At 41.2% G+C, this 19,436-nt stretch overlaps 1 protein-coding gene across 1 annotated transcript in view; it reads right to left on the reverse strand.

Annotated features, from left to right (window-relative positions):
* The window catches only part of ctnnd2a (catenin (cadherin-associated protein), delta 2a), a 385,529-nt gene that overhangs the window by 42,430 nt on the left and 323,663 nt on the right, over positions 1-19,436 (reverse strand). Inside the window, exons 20-22 of the mRNA XM_033985946.2 lie at positions 18,247-18,429; positions 12,134-12,307; positions 7,701-7,851 (exon numbers count right to left, since the gene is read on the reverse strand). Coding sequence (XP_033841837.1) covers positions 7,701-7,851; positions 12,134-12,307; positions 18,247-18,429 — 508 coding nt within the window. The remainder of the gene's footprint in view (positions 1-7,700; positions 7,852-12,133; positions 12,308-18,246; positions 18,430-19,436) is intronic.

A 19,436-nucleotide genomic window follows, 5' to 3' on the forward strand; every position in this document is an offset into this window, starting at 1 on the left:
TTTAAAAATCAATTTGCTATTTGAATAAAAAATGCATTTGACGGTTCTGACAGTCAATTATATTAAACAGATGGAACAAGCCTCATTCAACAAAACATTGAATAGATTTTCTCCATCTTATGCAGATTTGTGTGCATTCATTTATTTTCCCATTAGACACTTTCTTTAGTTTCAATTTGGCTTCAAGCTAGGCCTGTTTATGGAGAATGTGCTAAATGGCTTCAAAATTGAAAAAGAATACAAAAAAATAGGACAAAGCAAAAAGCGCGTTCTATTTGGCATTCAAGAGTATATCTCCTAATTCATGTGTGTCAAATTGCCAGTTTTAAGTAAATGTGGAGGATTCACTCTGACAGAGTGTGTGCAGCTGAATAAGACTCATTTCTTTGTACACGGGCGTACAGTGCATTATGTAAATGAAAACATATAAAGGGGGTGAAATCAGGGACGACACAAAAAACATTGACAGATGAGCTTCCTCAGTCACATAAACATGCCACATAATCACATTAAACAGACAGATTGGAATATAAGAACACACGGCTACATGGCTTTGATTCAAAGGGAAAGGATGGACAAAGGAAACAGAGAAACGCACAAGGACTGAGAGAAAAACACATGAAGCAGTACAGCAGACATGTGTATGTTCTGACCCTGTCTCGCAATGGAAAACCATGATTTTCAGATTCTAAAATATGATGTCACGCTCACAGCTGGTAACTTGTAAAAATTAAACATGAATCCTGATTATTTCTATCAGTGACTACACTTAAAGCGTGGTATAGTCTGAACAGTGACTGCACTTATAGACCACACTGTACAATTATAGCGAGGTCACTCACCATTTTACAACTAAAATCTTCATTTTAACATTTTAATTCATTTAGCTGTGCTCATTACATAAATATTATTGGACTATAAAATGTGATTTCATTTAAAACCCAGTATTATATCATAGCTAAACGCTCACAAGAATCCATTTTGTGTAATATAGGACTTTTAATATTTGGATCTGTGGGGAAAATGAATGAGGAAATTCAGCAACAAAGGCCAAAACCAGAACTCAAAAGAATTATGTTTTTCCTATTGCACCACAATAGATGTATATGATATAAATACTCTTTAGTTCAGCAAAATGATGTGGCTAGAGTTAACACAAACTAAAACTATGAACCTTAACAAGACAATAAAGCATAAACTTGGTCCAAACTGGGTCTAAACTGGGTCTTCACTGGGTCTAAAGACAAACCCAGGTCCAAAAGGAATAAGCAACACCGTCTTAAACCATCGCAACATTTCTGTCCTTAGACTTTATAATAGTGCGTTTCTGTCACATAGATTGTGTTATTGTGTGCAAAACAACTTCCTCATCTCCAATCTCTCAATTCCCCTGCGGTGCTGGTGCCATCCTTACCACCACTAATAGCCTCTGACACACTCGCACCACTTTCAAAGCACCTTATGCCACGGAAAAAGATGGTTTTCTTTGGATTTGTCGCACAATTCTCAGAGCAAGAACCAAGACGGGAACATCTTAATATAATTTCAGGCTTATTTGTTGTTATAAGTGGATGAATTGAGAAAAAAAAACACAAACACTTGGAATTGAAATAGCTAAAGTTCTTCAGTACTGACTTGTCACCGTTTCCATTAGCATGTCTCTCAGTGTAGTCATTTATCACTAGTCTCTGCCACTTCTGTCTTTTTCACAGATTTGATAGAATTAAACTCCCCTGTCTCAACTGTCAGCGAAAAAAAGATATCTCCCGTTCTATTTCAAATGTTTTACCAATTTAATTATTCCCAGAAAGCCTGAAAATTCCATCCACGCCTATCCACTAATACACAGACCTGTCACGATAACAAACTTTGAAGTACGTTACATTGGTGAGGAAAATGTAGATGATAAATGATAATATTCAAAGCCATTATGCAGGATTTATCCTAGAAAAAAAAAAATATATGTGCAGTATTGTTAACGAATATGAGCTGCAATAGAGCAATGAAACAATTAAAGAGTTATAGAAGTTACTGCTCAAATCTTCAAAAAACTACAAAAAATTCTCTTCTAGTATAAAGAAAAAGTACTTACAATATATACTGACACCCAAAAATAACTGTTCCATCTGTCATGTACTGAATGATAAGTCCATCCATCTTCTCCCAGACTTCCCTCACCCCAGACACTTCTTCCAGCTCCTCCGTTGGGGCCCCAAGGCGTTCCCAGGCCAGCCAAGAGACATAGTTCCTACAATGTGTCCTGGATCTTTCCCGGGACGTCCAGGAAGCGTCCAAAACAGACGCACAAGCTCAGCTGCTCCTCTTGACATGGAGGAGCAGCGACTCTACTCCCGAGCTCCTCCCGTGTGACTCGATAAGTCAATGTTGTAATTATTATTATAAATGTTAAATTAAGAACCTGAAACTGGATAAAGATGTTTTTTTTTCTCCAAAAATTACATAAACATGGAGTTAAAATTGGACATAAATGGGATGTAACACAAATTCACAAAAATTAATCCACTTTTATATGGTCAAAATAGTCCTGAGAGCGCGTGACGTACGTATAAACAAAACTATCTCACCCCAGCGTGCATTAAAATGTCAAAATATTTTAACAGCCGTCAGAGATAACAGTCAGTTCGTGATTCATATTTTCGCAAATGATTTCAGATGACCAGATGTTATGTTCACGCTTTGGTCTCGAATAGAAAATAAATTACTGACAATTTTAATGATTTGCAGTGGAAAACATGATTCCTCACCGCAAAGGTCAGAGAGTAGAGCTGATTAAATTATGACTAAATGGGCAAAATCTTGAGGAAAAAAACATCATAAAAACTTTAAATGCAAATGCAATAGTTTGGGCAGAGAAATCAATGTTGAATATTAACAACCACGATATGGACATGAGATACTACACCCTGCGTATTTAGGCTTAGCTTAGTTATTCTCTCAAGAAAACAGTCTGTTCCACCTTGTGATGTCATCATGTGGTAAAACAGGAAGTGCTCCACTGTGTTTTTAAACTCCATACACCTTCACTAGAATCATTTGGGTGATTTTAGCCCTGGAATTGCCCATTTTTACTGAACTAAAGGTACAAAAAGTAAGCTTCACGACATCACAAAGTGGAACAGAGCACTCAACCAGTTATGTTTTTACATCTAGAGTGGGATTCAAACCACCAACCTTCAAATTAATGAGCTACTAATAGATTAGTATAGACAGACTAATGATAAAGAGTTACTCAAACACGTGTGAATGAAGCAAAACACAACTCCGGGTATGTTTTTGAGGAGGTAACAGCGTTAGAACATGTAACATTTCGATGAAGGGCGTGGCCAGTTAGGTGACATTCGAAGTGAGACTGAGGGAGTGAAGAAACGATGAGATTATGCAGAGCCAAGGGGGTTCTGGAGACGTGGGGCGTGGCACGAACGAAAGCGGCCATGCATCTGCGATGGGGGTTTAAATAGGGCAAACTGGGCGCTTGTTGGATGAAGAGGAGGTGCGGAAAGCAGCGGGGAGGAGTAAAACGAGGTGGTGATGAAGACTAAAGATGAGGTAAACTCTGGAGAAGCGGTGAGTAAAGCTCTTTGCGCTAGCGTCATTAGAACATGGCTAAACGCTCACACGAGTCCATTTTGTGTAATAGAAACTTAACAGAAACTTTAATATTTGAGGAAATGAATAGCTGCCTCAGCAGCTATTCATTTCCTCAGGCAGCTGATGAGTACCGGCAGGCCAAGCATGCCGCGGCTCGGGCAGTCACAGAGGCAAAAACTCGGGGTTGGGAAGAGTTCGGGGAGGCCATGGAGGAGGACTATCGGACGGCCTCAAAGAGATTCTGGCAAACTGTCCGACGCCTCAGGAGGGGAAAGCAGTGCTTCACCAACACTGTTTACAGTGCGGGTGGAGAGCTGCTGACCTCGACTGGGGATGTTGTCGGGCGGTGGAAGGAATACTTTGAGGATCTCCTCAATCCCACTGTCACGTCTTCCGAGGAGGAAGCAGAAACTGGGGACCCAGAGGCGGACTCGTCCATCACCCTGGCTGAAGTCACTGAGGTGGTTGGCAAGCTCCTCGGTGGCAAGGCTCCGGGGGTGGATGAGATCCGTCCTGAGTACCTCAAGTCTCTGGATGTTGTGGGACTGTCTTGGCTGACACGTCTCTGCAACATCGCGTGGCGGTCGGGGACAGTACCTGTGGAATGGCAGACCGGGGTGGTGGTCCCTCTGTATAAAAAGGGGGACCGGAGGGTGTGTTCCAATTACAGGGGAATCACACTCCTCAGCCTTCCCGGTAAGGTCTATTCCAGGGTGCTGGAGAGGAGAATCCGACCGATAGTCGAACCTCGGATTCAGGAAGAGCAGTGTGGTTTTCGTCCTGGTCGTGGAACACTGGACCAGCTCTATACTCTCCATCGGGTCCTCGAGGGCTCATGGGAGTATGCCCAACCAGTCCACATGTGTTTTGTGGATCTGGAGAAGGCATTCGACCGTGTCCCTCGTGGTGTCCTTTGGGGGGTGCTCTGGGAGTATGGGGTCCGGGGCTCTTTGCTAAGGGCTGTCCGGTCCCTGTATGACCGGAGCAGGAGCTGTGTTCGCATTGCCGGCAGTAAGTCAGACCTGTTCCCAGTGCATGTTGGACTCCGCCAGGGCTGCCCTTTGTCACCGGTTCTGTTCATTATATTTATGGACAGAATTTCTAGGCGCAGTCAGGGGCCGGAGGGGGCCTGGTTTGGGAACCACAGGATTTCATCTCTGCTGTTTGCAGATGATGTTGTCCTGATGGCTTCTTCGAGCCAGGACCTGCAGCAGGCACTGGGGCGGTTTGCAGCCGAGTGTGAAGTGGCTGGGATGAGAATCAGCTCCTCCAAATCCGAGGCCATGGTTCTCGACCGGAAAAAGGTGGTTTGCTCTCTCCGGGTGGGTGGTGAGTCTCTGCCCCAAGTGGAGGAGTTCAAGTATCTCGGGGTCTTGTTCACGAGTGAGGGAAGGATGGAGCGTGAGATTGACAGGCGGATCGGTGCAGCGTCTGCAGTGATGCGGTCGCTGTATCGGTCCGTTGTGGTAAAGAAGGAGCTGAGCCGGAAGGCGAAGCTCTCGATTTACCGGTCAATCTACGTTCCTACCCTCACCTATGGTCATGAGCTTTGGGTAATGACCGAAAGGACAAGATCGCGGATACAAGCGGCTGAAATGGGCTTCCTCCGCAGAGTGGCCGGGCGCACCCTTAGGGATAGGGTGAGGAGCTCGGTCACACGGGAGGAGCTCGGAGTAGAGCCGCTGCTCCTACACGTTGAGAGGAACCAGCTGAGGTGGCTCGGGCATCTGCTCAGGATGCCTCCTGGACGCCTCCCTAGGGAGGTGTTCTGGGCATGTCCCACCGGGAGGAGGCCCCGGGGAAGACCCAGGACACGCTGGAGGGACTATGTCTCTCGGCTGGCCTGGGAACGCCTTGGGGTCCCACCGGAGGAGCTGGAGGACGTGTCCGGGGTGAGGGAAGTCTGGGAGTCCCTGCTTAGACTGCTGCCCCCGCGACCCGGCCCCGGATAAGCGGAAGAAAATGGATGGATGGATGGATGGATGGATGGATGGAAATGAATAGTTAGTTACTTTACCTCCACCTATAACTCTACTACACACTACAACCTCGCTAGTACTATAAGATCCTCATCACATACGAGATACTGAAAGCCAATACCACGGACCAGTCAATATCAAGACACTACCCAATAGAAATCGCCCAGAAAGTCAATAGACGTAAACAAAGAAAAGTACGTAATAAAGCAAGGCCAGCGCTTTAACGTCTATAAGCCTTATTTGTCATTACGCTGCTTCAGTAGGACCAGTAATGGCTCTTAATGCTCAAAGCAATCCTTTCATGTCTTTACTTGTATCCTCTTCACTATTATGTTAGACACATTTATCGCCTACTCCTACACCTACTCATTTCCTCCATTCAAGCTCCAATGACTTCTGTAAATGACACCTTTAAATACAGCAGACACATACACGGAAATATAATGGTAGATTAAACGCATATCCTTCGCGTTTATCGGGCTAATTACTATGGTTTGACCTCTCAATTAACACTTAAAACGTTTCTATCTGCCGCATAGACGTAATAAAAATGTTGCTTGTGTGATAAAATATATGTTAATTCGTTACTACAGATAGATGTACACATGTTGAGTTTTTACGCTTCTTTCAATGGCTCACGTTTGTTTCCTGGAGACTGATCCAAACCTTAACCATAGTCGCCACTTGTCTAAACTTGACCTGAATCCTGACCCTAATCTATTTGAACTCATATCTTGAACTTTGCCCTGATCGTGTTCCTTGGACCCGGCTTCTCACCTTCAGTCATGAGGCTGCACCTTTGCCTTGTCCTGGATGAGCCCCGTGTGCCTTAGTCTTGAGTGGACTCTATCTTGAACTTTATCTGTCCTGGTTTAGTCCTAGTTTAGTCCTAGTTTAGTCTTCATTTCATCTTGGTTTAGTTCTGATTTAGTCCTAGTTTAGTCCTGGTTTGTCTTGATTTAGTCCTGGTTTACTCCTGGTTTAGTTCTGATTTAGTCCTGGTTTAATGCTGGTTTAGTCCTCGTTAAGTGTTGGTTTAGTTCTGATTTAGTCCTAGTTTAGTCCTGGTTTGTCTTGGTTTAGTCCTGGTTTAGTCCTGGTTTAGTTCTGATTTAGTCCTGGTTTTATCCTGGTTTAGTTCTGATTTAGTCCTGGTTTAGTCCTGGTTTGTCTTGGTTTAGTCCTGGTTTAGTTCTGGTTTAGTCTTGGTTTAGTCCTGGTTTAGTCCTGGTTTAGTTCTGATTTAGTCCTGGTTTAATGCTGGTTTAGTCCTGGTTTAGTCCTGGTTTAGTCCTGGTTTAGTTCTGATTTAGTCCTGGTTTAGTCCTGGTTTAGTTCTGATTTAGTCCTGGTTTTATCCTGGTTTAGTTCTGATTTAGTCCTGGTTTGTCTTGGTTTAGTCCTGGTTTAGTCCTGGTTTAGTCCTGGTTTAGTCCTGGTTTAGTCCTGGTTTAGTCCTGGTTTAGTTCTGATTTAGTCCTGGTTTAATGCTGGTTTAGTCCTGGTTTAGTCCTCGTTAAGTGTTGGTTTAGTTCTAATTTAGTCCTAGTTTAGTCCTGATTTAGTCTTGGTTTAGTGCTAGTTTTGACTTGGTTTAGACCAGGTTTGGTCCTCGTTTACTCCTAGTTTAGTCCTGTTTTAGTCCTGGTTTGATCCTGGTTTAGACTTGGTTTGGTACTGGTTTAGTCCTAGTTTAGTCCTGTTTAATCCTGATTTAGTCCTAATTTAGACTTGGTGTAGTCCTGGTTTTGCTCCTAGTTTAGTCCTGGTTTGGTCCTGATTTAGGGGACAGTTTATTTGTGAGTTTTTCCTGCACGAAGAGGGTCTAAGGACAGGGGGCGCTGTGGGAACGTTCTCCATTTGCTTATTTTCTATGAATGTTAGTTAATCCGTCTGTGATTGACCAATATCTGTTTCACTGTCGGATTTTCTCACTTTCTGTTGGTTAAATCAATGATCTCGTTCAGCCCTCACAAGCGACTGCTGCTGTGATTTTGGACTTGATAAAAATAACTGAATTTAAATTAAATCATGTTGTAATTAACAGGTGATCTGGATTTCCTGTATGTGTAACCGTGTAACCTGGTGTAATATTTTAAAATCAGTACTTACCAATGAGCTCTTTGTTCCTGATGTCCAGAGCCATGTTTCGGAGAGCCGTGGCCACAGCACAAACCACTTTATCGTTGTCTATCCTCAGTAACTCCACCAGGATGGGCAGGCCTTTTTCTTTACGAACAGCCGCTCTGATATACACTGACCACTAGGGGCAGAAAAAACATTGATCAGTGTAGTTGATATGAGAAAGGTTTCATTTACAATCACAGACAGGCCTACGAATTACAGATAAGTGGAATATATTTTCTGCAACAACTGAATATTTTCTTCTCAAGGCAGATTTGTTAGGAGGAATTTGAGGAACGTTGCCAAATTGTCATGGCAAAACGAGTCAGCCGAAGCCTCTCTAAAAGGGATTCCTCTTTTACAATCGGGAGTTTATCCAGAATGGTTCAAGGATGGAGCGGAAGAACTGGCAACATCTTAAGGTTAAGGTGCACTTTTTTATTGTCTGGGGGTCCCGTCTCCACATTTTGAGTTTGGCTGGGTCAGGACGACCTTGACTGGAGGATTTTAGCTGTTGTGCGTATTTTGAGTTTGCACCTTGAGAGTGGGTTGGTGTATTAAAGCAAAGACGGAATTTAAATCTGTCAACTGGACAAATCGTTGTAGGAGTGAAGACGTTTCTCTGTTCATACAAGCCGCTTCCTCAGTTCAAGTCAGACTGCTGGTGTACACTGTCTTATATCTGTCTTAACGACCCTATTCAATCTGTAATCGCCGCTTATTGTTGTCGTTGTTCCTGTTTGTTTTGGGGCTGAGGATAGAGTTGTAGATCGGTGAGAGATTATGTCTCAGGCTCCATTCCTGTTCAAGGAAGTATTGTCTTTCCTAACAAAAAATAGCTTCTTTAACTCTCTTCTCAAACCATTTCTTTTCTCTGGCTCAGATCTGAACTTCATTATCTTCAAAGGAGTGGTGAGTGTCTTTGAGATGGAGATGTACATCAGACTGTGGTCCTGAGCTGCTCTTGTGACGCTGTTCGCACATTCTCTTATGAAGTGGCTGCTTAGTTTCTCCAGTTTAACGCTCACTGCTCTCTTCACTACACTGAACGGAGCAGCCCACATTTATTTTGTTTAGGCTCGGGATTTTGTCCTTTGGGTGAACCAGTTTCTGTCTTAAAGTGTTTGTAGGTTTGAAATACTCGTACTTGTACTAATCGGGTTTAAACAAACTGGTTGAAGAAGATTTGGTTCCACGAAATAATAACAACTGCACTATTTACAGCCTTAATAAAGCGTGAAAAATACTGAATTCATCATGAACAAATCATTTATTAGAAATGAGTCAAGGTTTTGTAACTAGCCCTACTTAAGTAAAGGGTTAGAGTTAGGAGTTGGGGTATTAAATACGCAGTTACTAAGCCTGAATCCTCTTTTATAGAGTACTTGTTCATTGTCTCCAAAACAGTCAGACTATAACAGCTGGATCAACAAGTTTCTTCAGGGCTTAAGTTGTTGATTGAGAATCCAAACAGCGATGTCGATGGGTGGTGAAGCATCCTTCCTTCTTGCAGTTACAAAGCAATCTCAGCCAAAGTCAATTCAAGTATGAGATGTTTATAAGTGCAGACATCCAGGTGTGAAATATGTCCAAAATTGGCCTGGAAGCTGCTTGGTTTGCAGGGAAATATTGGCTTTCAAACCGTGTTGATCCAGCAGTTATAGTCTGACTGTTTTGGACATATTTCACACCTGGAGGGCTTATACGCTTCATCATATACTTTGCTTTCGTATAGTCCAGTGTTATTTAATACAGACGGGGAGGCAGCTAAAATGAATATTGCTGAAATATAGATTTTACATGAAATATGGCACGTTTTAGGGTCTAGTCACCTATTTATTTAAGAAACTACAATATAATGAACAGTGACGTCTGGTTCTTGTCCCCCATTTGGGAGTTTGACATCATCACATTCGATCTATCTGAAAACCACCAATTAAGGCCAATTAAAGTTGAGTTATTATGAAGGCATACTGTTGTTCCGAATCCGTAGTGAAGTATTTCTTTGGAGGAGCGAACAGCGTAAAGGTGAATTCACTAAACTGCAAAATAGACCAGAACTCTCCTCCGTATTTATTCATTTCAGCAAATAATTTATCCCCAAAGTGAAAAGATCATATTTGCTGGCCAAAAGCTTAGCAGGCAGAGAAGGGGCCGTGCCAAATATACGCCAACACATCCTCCTCTACAGAGACTGTTAGCAGCAGCAGCAGCAGCCTGCGCTCAGAGCCAGGAGGGAGGGAGAGCCTGTCCAACCCAGACACAACAAAACACACACACACACACACAAGTGGAGCAAGCCCAAAAATAGAAAAGTGATTTCCTGAAGACCACCTGCCCTACATATTATCTCCTTTCTCATTGTTTTTCTGTAGCCTCCTCTTCCATCTCTGTCTACAAATGTACCAAGCCATGATACAGTTCTTTTGCAACTCCAGGGGAAAACTGCCTTTGGATTTGCAGCCCATTTCCTGGCACAGTTGTATTATTTGAAGGTCATTGCAAGTCTAAAACAGTTACAATCCTCACCTCCATATGCACCGACCTTAAGGCTAACACTGCTTTCTATAATTCCAATATGACTCCATGACTCATACATTATTGCCATGGAGCTGCTTCCATTCGTCAGCTGCTGTCGAACACTGGCTATACTCCCCGGGGTGCCAGAGCTTTGGGCCTGAACATTATTACAGTAATTGTATTCTTACTGAACAATATTAGCTTCCACAGAAACACTGAGCAGAGAATTGCCATTTCAGAACTTTTCAAAGCTGGCATGATGATTTTTTTCTCTGTTTTGTCTATGTACAACAACAAACTGCTGGGTAGTAGGAATAATTTTGTTATAGGTCACGCATTGGTTAAGTTTCAAGACTATTTCACGTGGGTTTACAGTGTGAATATATGCGTCTACCTACTTTAGAACTGGTTTAGTCTGGATTAGGGATGTAACGATGTACGATGATGTCATTAATCGCAATAAAAAAGGTCCGCAATTAATCGTTTCTAGCATTTTTTAATAATCGTGAACATCCCACACGATTATAATCACCTTTACAGCACCAGACTGCCTCATGTTTCTGGGTTTAATACAATGTTTAGTCAGTTCTGGTGTTTGTCCACAAGGGGCGCTCTGTTATGGCACTGACACTTGTTTTGCTTATGTTCGTTTTGTGAATTGAGGATGGTTCTTCACCTCAGTCACCACATGGCTCGTGGGCAGTGGATCTCATTCATATGCTCCATTCAAGAAGGTGATGTCTGATATGCCGAATTATTGTGGATTTGAAAAACAAGACCAACAAGATGAGCCACAAATCTGCAGAGCCGCAGAAAAAAAAGATACGGCTTTGAGGGCAAACACCAGCAACTTACACGAACATTTACGAGACAAACATCCTGCATCGTTTGACAAAGTTGAGCCGAAAATATCCAGCGTAAGTAACATACCATGAGAAATTAAATACTGAATGTAGTTTGTGTTAGTCTGGATTTGTATTAATCTGTGTTTGCGTCAACTTTATTATTGCCAGGTTAGGGCTAGCGGAACAGCATTTTGCACAGTTTGCTAGCAGCAGCACATGGTTTTACAACAATCATGAATTAATCTGAAAATTTATAACCTCCTAAGACATTTTGGGTTGTCTAGGCCACTTTTTACACATTATACTGCCTTGGTTTAATAATTATCATGATAATATCGTTAATTGCAATTATTTTGGTCAGAATAATCATGAGTCTAAATTTTAATATCGTCCCATCCCTAGTCTGGATTCTGTCCTGGTTCAATTTCTAGTCCTGAAGTAGTAGTAGTTTCTTAATCCTATCCATTCTTCTTTGTCTGCTTATCCAGGGCCAGGTCGCTAGGATAACACTCAGGGTCTCTCACACTTCCCCCACCCCAGACACTTCCTCCAGCTCCTCCAAGACATTCCCAGGCCAGCTGAGACACACAGTCCCTCCAGTGCGTCCTGGGTCTTCCCCGGGGGCCTCTTCCCTCTTAATCCTACTTGACTACTTTACATAGACCTATTTTTTTCTTGGTTTAAAATTAGTTCTGAAATAGTTTGAATATTTTTGTCACATACATTGGAACCATAACTCAATCATGTCAGTTCTAATGCAGCTAATGAATTTCCATCACCACTTTTATAAAACAGATCCATAACCTCTAACGCTTTTAAAGAGGAAATGTGCCCAGTGAACCGTTATGGTAGAAGGTCAAACAAAAAGTCATATTAAATATAATAGGAGGACTGGCAAAATGTATCTTGTCCTAATATAAACTTAACTGAAACTCTAAATGCCCTTCAGAGGTAGAACAATTATGTAACACCATTAAATATTGCAGTATTCTCCTCCCAAAGTTTAAAAAGGTGAAATAAGGAGTCATCAGGGTAAAGTGGGCCGTTGAACTGTACCTTCCAGCTTCCCGCGGCCAGGTTTTGCAGCGCTCCGGCCGCTCCCTCCAGCGTGTCAGGATTAGAGCACTCAGACAGTAAGGTGAGGTAGGGCTTGACGATGGTGGGGTGCCAAAGCATCTGGACTCCTTTGGGGGGCTCAGGAGTGTCTGGAAATGGGCCCACGCCATCCCACTGCGAGGAGAGAGATAGAGTCAAGATTTTTTTGGTATTATTTATCACAAATGCATCACTTAAATCAGTAAAAACGACTCATATTAGGCTATTTTCTGATGTTCTATTGCCGTTTCCTCGTCACAAATAGACCTCGAGTTGTGTTTTGTTTCATTCGCGCATGTTTAACACACAAACCCTGCATATTCAAACACTCTGTTCCACCTTGTGATGTCATGTAGTGATACAGGAAGTGCTCCACTGTGTTTTTAAAGTCCACACACCTTCACAAGATTCATGTGGATGATTTTAGCCCTGGAATTGCTCATTTCTACTGAACAAAAGACAAAAAGTAAAAGCATAGATGGACTAATAATAAAGGAATACAATAAAACACCATCATATCCTGTCTGTAGTTTGTAGTAGTATTAAATGCCAGGGAGGAGAGGTGCGTTTTCAGTCTAGTCTTAAACTGGTTAAAGCCTCTAACCACATGTGGAATAGACTTTTGTTCTACATTCAGAATAATAACAACTATTTAACTCTCTGTTTTAAAATGACTAACATCTCTCGTATTCATAGTGCTTTGCTCGTTTAAAGGTTAAAGTTAAACTATCAATTCTACAACTTACAACTATAATTATGGCAGAAAGAGTGAGCGCGTGTGAATGAAGCCTGTGTTACCAAATAGAACACCCTGATCTATTAAGAAGTCAAAAGGGCTGAGGGAATTAGCAGGTAAATCACTATCTGTACCTTCAGGGTTAAAGTCAGGGTCAGAACAGAGCAGAGAGAATTTGAGTAAAAACACATTCTAACTTTTCATATAAGTTTGAGCTGAACTCCCAAAAGTTTGCGTCTCTCTGGCTCTTTCTCTCTGACCGAGCCACGTCCTCAGCTCAAATGAATGCATGTGATAATACAGAAGACATACCGTAAATTTCGGACCTCAATATAAGCCGCACCAGCTAAATTTGAAAAGAAAATACACTTTCTACACACATAAGCCGCACGTGAATATAAGCCGCATGTTAAAAATATGATGTAAAATGAGATATTTACGCAGAAAGACGGTACAAGAAGGTTTTTTGAGTTTTAATTACACCAACACGACATCAACACGGGACAAACATACTTGCAGGTTTAGAAAATAAAACTTTTGTCGTGTTTTTACATTGACTAAGTTTTTCCCGCTGCCGCCTCCAACGTCGCACCATCAGTTCTATAATGCTAAGCTTATGTGCAGCGGCTCTATTTCCTTCTTTGTTGCCAAACTTATGTGCAGCGGCTCTATTTCCTTCTTTGATGCCAAACGTGTGTGCAGTGTCTCTATTTCCTTCTTTGTTGCCAAACTTATGTGCAGTGTCTCTATTTCCTTCTTTGACGCTGCATCGTTTGTATTTTTTCGTGTGTTTTCCGTGATAACTGTGTGTGCATAATGCGTAAAATGACAGTTCAAAATCAAAACCAGTGTAATCTTTCTCCACGCCTGTCTCATTTTTGTGTTTACTGCTAGAGAGCGCCCCCCGGCGGCTGTTAGCCAGTAAAAATCTATAAATTAGCCGCACCGTTGTATAGACCACAGGGTTCAAAGCGTGAGAAAAAGTAGCGGCTTATAGTCCAAAACTTACAGTATATAAGATTTTTTTTCTGATACTTAAAATGAAAGATAAGCAGTGGTTGAATTTAACAAAGTAAAAGTTGTAAAGTACTGTATTTAAGTCAAAATATTTGGTCTCTGTACTTTACTTAAGCGTACTTTAAATAGCATACTTTTTACTTTTACTTCACCACATTTGAGAGCAGGTGTCTCTACTTTCTACTACGCTACATTTTTGAACTGTTGAACAAAATTCTGCACAAACTTTATCAAAATCACTACATTTGAGGCTTTATAATATCTAAAAATCTTTGTGAAATACTTTTACTTTTTACTATTTAAATACATTTTTAAACAGGTACTTTAATACTTTTACTTAAGTATTCTGCACTTTTCTCCTTTAATGTCAATTTTATGATGATTATTTGTGATTGTTTATGTTTTGATTTGTTGTATTGTGATTTTTAATGTCTTTTTTTATAAAGTACTTTGAATTACCTTATGTACAAATTATGGTATACAAATAAATCTTGCCTTGCCTAAGTCGATCTTTTCATGTGATACTTTTACTTGAGTATTGTTTTGCTCCAGTATCTGTACTTTTACTTAAGTACTTCTTCCACCACTGACTATAAGACTCATAGAACTTTATTTTACATTACAAACCACAATATTGATCTAAAACGCCTTAATAATAGAACGAGACAGACTGAGTGCCAGATCAAAACCGCAGGACTGACTCTCTGGGGCGTGTCCTGCCTCATCATAGTGGCATTTCATTTTTTTAATTTTTATTTTTTTTTATAAATAGCCACATGTGATTTTTTTTTTTTTACTTTACATCCTTGACAGCAATGGGCAGAGATATGTGGTAGGTGAGAACAGACATTTTCTCATCACTAAAGCCTCAAAACACAGGACGATACAGGATTATTTAAACATGTGTAAGACAAAGGTAAGGAAAGACCAGGGTTTAAAGCCGTAGTGGGAGAAGTACTCGGTTTTGTTACTAAAAAAGTACAAATACAGAGGAAAAAAGTAAAAAAGTAAAAGTATCACATGAAAAAATCAACTTAAGTATTAAAGTACCTGTTTGTTAAAGTGTTAAATGTAGTAATATTGATATAAAATGAGACGTATTTTGGTTAACAGTACCAATACGAATCAATTTCTTCATTTTTCTTATGAATTTTGGGTATTTATTTGCGGAAGCTTGAACTCAAAGCCTTAAGTTTCCACGAACACGGTAAAAATAACCCCTCAAATCATATGAAAAGGACTTTTTACTATGCAGTCTTGTTCACAAATGTAGTGGAGTAGAAAGTACAGACACTGCTCTCAAACGTATAACTCATCCACTGTAAAATGTACTTAAGTAACGTACAGATACCTAATAATTCTACTTAAGTACAGTACTCCACCACTTGTTAAAAGCTCGTTAAAGTGCAGTAAATGTCTCCTTTAAGACCTCTTTTTCGACTGAAGAGCCCACACCGTTTTGTGCTACCTGCAGCCCTCCCTCTCGCTCCCTCTCCTCCTTTTGTCATTTATATCTTGTCCCACTTTCCGCCGCTGTTGATTGCCCCTCAATTCCCTCCTTTTCTTGCTCAATCCCTGTTTACCTCTTCCTGTCTATTTCCAGCGTTTTCTCTGCACATCCCCCGGTCCCCGTTGCCCTCTTCAGTTTTGCTCGGCTGCTCTCCCTTTTTCTGTCGGTCTCAAGGTAAACTAAGCTTGCGTGTGTCTTTGGAGAGTCGCGGTAAAGAGCCTATGTGTGCATGTTTTTATCTATACATAGACCCTCTGATCATCAAGTCAAAGCTGCTTATTCAGGTATGGAAATATGAGACGGTATTTCTACGTTCGTGAATAAAAACATGGCAGAAAAATCCATTTATTTCAGTACATTTTCAAATTGAGAAAATGCGAATACTGAAAATTAAACCTTTGTTGAAAAATATATTTTAAGGGGATCGTACTGTCTATCCATGGGTTTCAGAGTGATTAAAATTAGCCCCATTGCCATAGCACTTAATTCAAAACAATATATATTTTGAACAGTAAAAAGTACTCAAATTGGCACTTACAAACAGGAAACATTATGTGAATGTCAGTAATTAGTTTGTCTTCTACTCCATTTGTACGGTATCGTCAATTTTGTAAATGGCTCTGTGCAAAAATAACGAACGATAAACAGCCTCACTACTTCCTGTTCAATTTTATCTCCATGAGGTTTGTACAGAGACACGATAAAATGAATAAATATTAAAAGATCAGGCAGTGGACAGGGAGCTGCAGGTGGGTTAGAGGTTAGAGGTCAGGGGTCAGAGGTTTGGAGGTTAAAGTCAGACAGTGGACAGGGAACTGCGAGTGGATGTCACTGACAACATGTTAAACACTGCACAAATAAAATTCATACTTCAACAGAGACACTTTTGCATTTAGAATGAGATGTTTATGTCTCAATGCTAATGCTAATGCTAATTTAGAGGCATAATAAACATTAAAACACCACCACAAACTGAACTGTAAGTCCCTCTGGAGTATAAGTCAAAAAATGCAAAATAATGTAGAAAAAAACACGGATGTCAGGTTGCCAGTGTGACCATTACAAAGATGTGATATTATATACTCAGATGTGACCTATATTCCACATATAAGTCACATTTGAGTATAATTTAAACTATGAAAAGGAAAAAGTGTGACTTATAGTCCAGAAAATACAGTAATCTGAATTTGAATAGGCTATTCCTTTCATGTTTTAAGATTTTAATAAAAGTGGCTGTTAGCTTCGGGACTCAGTGAGCTAGCTAGCATGCTACTGTGCACAGAGCCTATTGTTTTGACTCTTTCTACAGCTCAAATAAACTGAACTTCGATCATCCAAAGTGGTTGTCTGGCTGGGTATATAAAACTGTACGCCTTGCAGATAGCTGGCCACTCTCCAGAGTATACCGCTGCTAATATTGCAACAATTACAGCTCCCACTACACGAAAGGAGAAACCAATATCATCACCAAAGCCTGAGCATAACGGAGATTCTCTACAGACGAATAAATCGCATAGAATTTTTGTTATTTACACTATCTATAATATGTCCATGCACTCGGCTCCAGCCAACACATTCAGCTGGTGATTATAAGAAAAGCGCTCTGAAGAACTGCAAATAAGCTTAGAGCGGGGTTAGGCGTGGAATTTCTAGCACTCAACACCAACAATGAAATATAATGCATTCTCATGAGTGCACCTAGTCAGATATCAAATGGACAATAACCCTTCTACAAGCTCTCTAATGGGTCAGATCACAAATGGGGCTGGCATCACGGCTGTAGTTACAGACAGAACATTGAGTAATAGCATAAAAGACTGGCACCGGTGAGCTGTGTGTGGGTTTATTTCATTTAGGGCGATACCCCGACTTCCTGTCTGACGCTTCATAAATAAATAGTCGACTACAATAAGCGCAGAGATCAACTGTAAACCAATGTAACATGTGGATTTTTGTCTTTATAGTTGCATCTGTTCACTTGGCTGCTGTGTCTTTTAAAGAAACATCAGAGGTTGTTTACCCCGACCGAGTGAAGGGAGTGACTGGATAATACAGCGAAAGTGACTTTGAGTGTCCTAAAAACACTATTTGACACGGATGCATTGTTTTATTATTGTTTAAGGAAAAAAAAAACATTGTACTTGAAGCAGTTTACTGGGGCTGAACCGTTTATTGCAAGTGTTGTTGCTGCAAAATACCCTAAAGTATGGCAATAAATGGATTTTTTTTTATTAAGAAAGTGAGTTTGGGTAGCAGAACTATGATTTATAGACACAAGATTAACTGATTATGTAAAAAAATATATAAGAAGTTGATGATTTTCAGCTGAAAAGTAGGTACGCATAAAGCTAATCCTGTATCCATATGTTCCATCATTTACCACACGTCTCCATGGATACAGCCAGGCCTCTTCAGTAGGTTCTTCCTCCTCGGTACGTACTTATAGCACAAGTGGCGCGGTAGGTGGCAAAGAAAACTAGTTTAAAAAGCTCCTTGAATAATAATGATCATAATTACGCTTTAGATTTAAACAGCATCTTTCAAGACACCCAAAGTATTTACATCGCATTATTCTGTCAATCCATCCTCTCCGTACCCTGTGAGGCGGACAATCTGCGCCACTGCCTCTTCTGACGATCAATCACTCACGCACACGCTTTATTCTTGCGCAAGGACACAACAACAGTATGCGATAGCGCTACTGCTGCCCCACTGCGGCGCTTTGTAGTCCCAGCGTGCTCCCAAAACTAACCAGACCCAACCCCACTTTTAGCTTCCGGCTTCAGACACCAAACACCAAACAACACTCACCTGCTCTGCGCCCTTCTTTTTCTTCTTTTTCTTGCCCCAGCAGCCAGAGCTCTCCCCGTCTCTTCCATTGGCATCGCAGAGCAACCCGTCCAGGTCCTCTAGCCCCCCCTGCTGTCCGTGGGAGGTTTCCGCCGCCAGCCGATATGAAAGGTTTCTTAGGATGCAAACGCAGTTCTCTACAGTCTACAAGCAAAATAATAAAAAAGGCACACAGTCGCTTCATCCAATAACAAAAAGAAATGCACTCCTGGTGGTAATAAACTTTGGTTTTTAGTTAGCTATGACTTTGAAATGAGATTACATGAAACTCTGGTAAATGAGGAAAAATGACAGAGCCCGATATATTGTACCACAGTCCATTAAACAACCAGTTTATGGGCACACCCGGCGGCAGTGAAACGTGCTAGACAGATTACAACAATCAATGGCGTCTATGCTAGGTGTGTGTTTCTGTACAATGTGGGGAGTCTTCAAGTGGAAATTAACAGAGACAAATCATCCATCTTCTCCCCGTCTGACCGATACTTTACTCAAAAATAACTAAGCAGTATAATTGGAGAGCCCTGGGAGACGCAACAAACAAAGCAATGTGCCACTCCAGTGAACTGCAGTCAGAAGCACGCTCAAATCTCATTACGGATAAACTAGAATTTGTTCTGCATTATTTACAATATTCAGTGGCACTTTGAAGCCAGACTCTTGAATTGTTGTCCTAGACTGTGTAAAGAAGTGGACTAAGTGAGTGTGACGTCACCCACAGCGTTCAGCTCCAAACAAATGAAGCTCGTCGAGGCTAGAGCGGTTATAGCGGCGAATTTTGAGCTCCAGATTTGGAATTTCGACTGAGTATCATAGCAACCAAAGAGCCAATCCGGAGCGAGGCTGTTTGGAAGTAACGCCCCTTTACGCCTCCACACCTGGTTTAGCTGCGAGCGCAGGCTTAGCAATGTTGTCCAACCTGTTGTTAACGCTAGAGGGAGAAACCTTGGGAAAAAAGGCGCCTGATTTGTCTGTTATTAATGTTCATATCCTGATTTACAGACACAATAGCGAAATAAAAAATACCAGGATCATGTAGAGCGGATTAAACTGTGTCCATGTTTGTGTAATATGAGTCGATGGAGACGGAAGTGCACTCCTAGTCACTTTCGATTTGGAACTTAGCGGCTAGCAGGTTAGCTATGTCCATT

This window comes from Periophthalmus magnuspinnatus, chromosome 20 (genome assembly GCF_009829125.3).
Source record: "Periophthalmus magnuspinnatus isolate fPerMag1 chromosome 20, fPerMag1.2.pri, whole genome shotgun sequence".
Lineage (NCBI taxonomy): Eukaryota > Metazoa > Chordata > Actinopteri > Gobiiformes > Gobiidae > Periophthalmus > Periophthalmus magnuspinnatus.